At 41.9% G+C, this 2,232-nt stretch overlaps 1 protein-coding gene across 1 annotated transcript in view; it reads left to right on the top strand.

Moving 5' to 3' along the window:
* The window catches only part of LOC102822436 (bis(5'-adenosyl)-triphosphatase-like), a 1,401,568-nt gene that overhangs the window by 983,794 nt on the left and 415,542 nt on the right, over window positions 1-2,232 (top strand). The window contains exon 3 of the mRNA XM_006862124.1: window positions 731-760. Coding sequence (XP_006862186.1) covers window positions 731-760 — 30 coding nt within the window. The remainder of the gene's footprint in view (window positions 1-730; window positions 761-2,232) is intronic.

Genomic DNA, 2,232 nt, shown 5'->3' with positions numbered 1-2,232 from the left:
TAATCACTACGCTACCAGAGGGCCTTTTTCCAAAAGTGGTAGTCCTTCATCAGTTTTGGGATTTCTGATTTGGTTTATTCCATTAATCTGAAACCAGCTAAACAAATGCTTTGGCTTTGCATGTTGGGTGGTGATTGGGTGAATTTACTTGTTTTCAGATAAGGAAATAATTTTGTTGGACTTCAAAAAGCTGAGAGACCCAGACTGGGGAAAATGCCTAGCTACAAAGGAATGCTTCCTCTCTCTCCCCTAAGGTCAGAGGAGCCAGAGAAGACCTCTCTTACATGCTCTTCCCATGTAATACCCCATGAATTATGTTTATTGAAGAATTCCTACATAGACACTTAAAGTGATCAGAGGTTAATTAAACTACACCTGATTTAAAGATAACCAAAAGGTGTGATACTTCACCTCCCCCAATGGTTTAAGTCTTCCTTTAATGCAATTAAATCCATAGCCAAGAGCAAAGAGCATGAAAAGTAGCAAGGGGGATGGTTCACTGGATAATTTATATCATTTTTATACATAACTTCTCAGTTAGTCTCTGGCGGAAATGGAGAAGTGTCTGGTCCCACACATTTGAAGCAAATGGTCCTCATGAGAATACTATAAATTAACATACAATGAAATTGGATCTAAATTATTAATGGCCGATATTTCTGAATAAGCAGGAGATACTATCTATCTGTCCTCACCTCTGTATTTTTTTTTTTTTTCTGCCTTTTTCTAGGATGGCCCTGAAGCGGGACAGACTGTGAAGGTGAGTGCTTATTATGTGCATACAAATTAACAAGGGGCAATTATGAGAACTAATAAAAAATCAAACTGGATCACTTTCAGCACATTGCAGCTTCATTATGTCATCTTCGAGGTCAGAGAGACCCTCAGTGTTAAGGCCATCAATCCTGACATTATAAACTGTGCCAAACAATATGTTTCCCATTAGTTTACAAGACATTTGCCTTTTCTAGTAAAATTATTATTAGATGAGTGCTAAAACAGAAACTGAAGCAAGGAGTCCTAAAACCGAAACGGAAATGAAAGGGGGCTTGTGTGCGGTTGTGACCGAGACCCAGCACTCAGGTTTGATGTGGCTTTCTGTGTGACATGTTAAATGTCCTGTGTCTCGTCATACGCCTCGAGTTTTCCCCAGTCTCCTTTTGCGTTTTCATTCCTTGAGGGAGTCCCTGCCGCTCCTCTTTTCATTCTAGAACCTGTGCTTCTCTCTGCTCGCTTTCCGTCCACGCCACACCTACTCTTTTTCTCCTTACGTACTTAATACTAAAGTTCAAACCTAATGGAGTCAGTGGGGCTCAAAAACGTGTTTTTCAATGTGCTAGGAAAGGAAGATTTATTAGGGTAGTCTCTGCTTCTGTGGTAAAAATAAAAGAATAAAATCTGGAAGCTAGGTCTCAGCCCCTTTCATACAAATGCAAATTCCCATACAGTTGGACCCTAAACATTGAGTCATACAACATACATACAAATCAGAGCATAGTGGTAACGAATCAGTCTGCGAACCTTAAGGTCAGTAGTTCGAAACTACCAGATGTTCCACGGGAGAAAGATGAGGCTTTCTGCTCCCGTAAAGATTTACACCCTTGAAAACCCTGTACAAGGTTGCTATGAGTCGGAACCGACTCCATGACACACAGCCACCACCACCACCATAAATCAGAGAAAAAGAGGAAGATCCCCAGCGAGATGGTTTGGCCAAGTGGCAGCATCAGTGGGCTCGAACAGGGCAACAATAGTGAGGTTGGCCCAGGATCGGGCACTGTTTCGTTCTGCTGTACATAAGGTCACTATGAGTTGGTACTGACTCGATGGCACCTAAAAACAACAAGAAATCAAAAGCAAGTCAAGCTGGGGTAGTAACGTTACACTGTGTGAAGTAAGGGTTATGGCTCTGAGGCTGGCTGAGATGGAATAAGGTAAAGGTTGACACCAAACAATGCCAAATAAACATAGTTCCTTCCTGACCTCAGTTCCAAATGACTTTAATATTTAGCAAAGCTGCTACTGTGTTTGTTGTTGTGGTTGTTAAGTGCTGTCAAGTTGGTTCCAACTCATAGTGACCTTGTATGGGGTGTCTGAGAGGCCTGGTGCAGCACGGTAGGATAAGCACTAGACCACAAGGTCAATTTGAACTGCAAGGTCTGTGGTTCAAATTCACCAGCTGCTCTTTGGAAATCCTATACAGGGTCTCTATGAGGTGGAACCAACTCAATG

Source organism: Chrysochloris asiatica, unplaced genomic scaffold, assembly GCF_000296735.1.
Source record: "Chrysochloris asiatica unplaced genomic scaffold, ChrAsi1.0 scaffold00046, whole genome shotgun sequence".
NCBI lineage: Eukaryota > Metazoa > Chordata > Mammalia > Afrosoricida > Chrysochloridae > Chrysochloris > Chrysochloris asiatica.
Note: the sequence above shows the minus strand (reverse complement) of the source record. Positions and strands in the feature narration are given on the sequence as shown.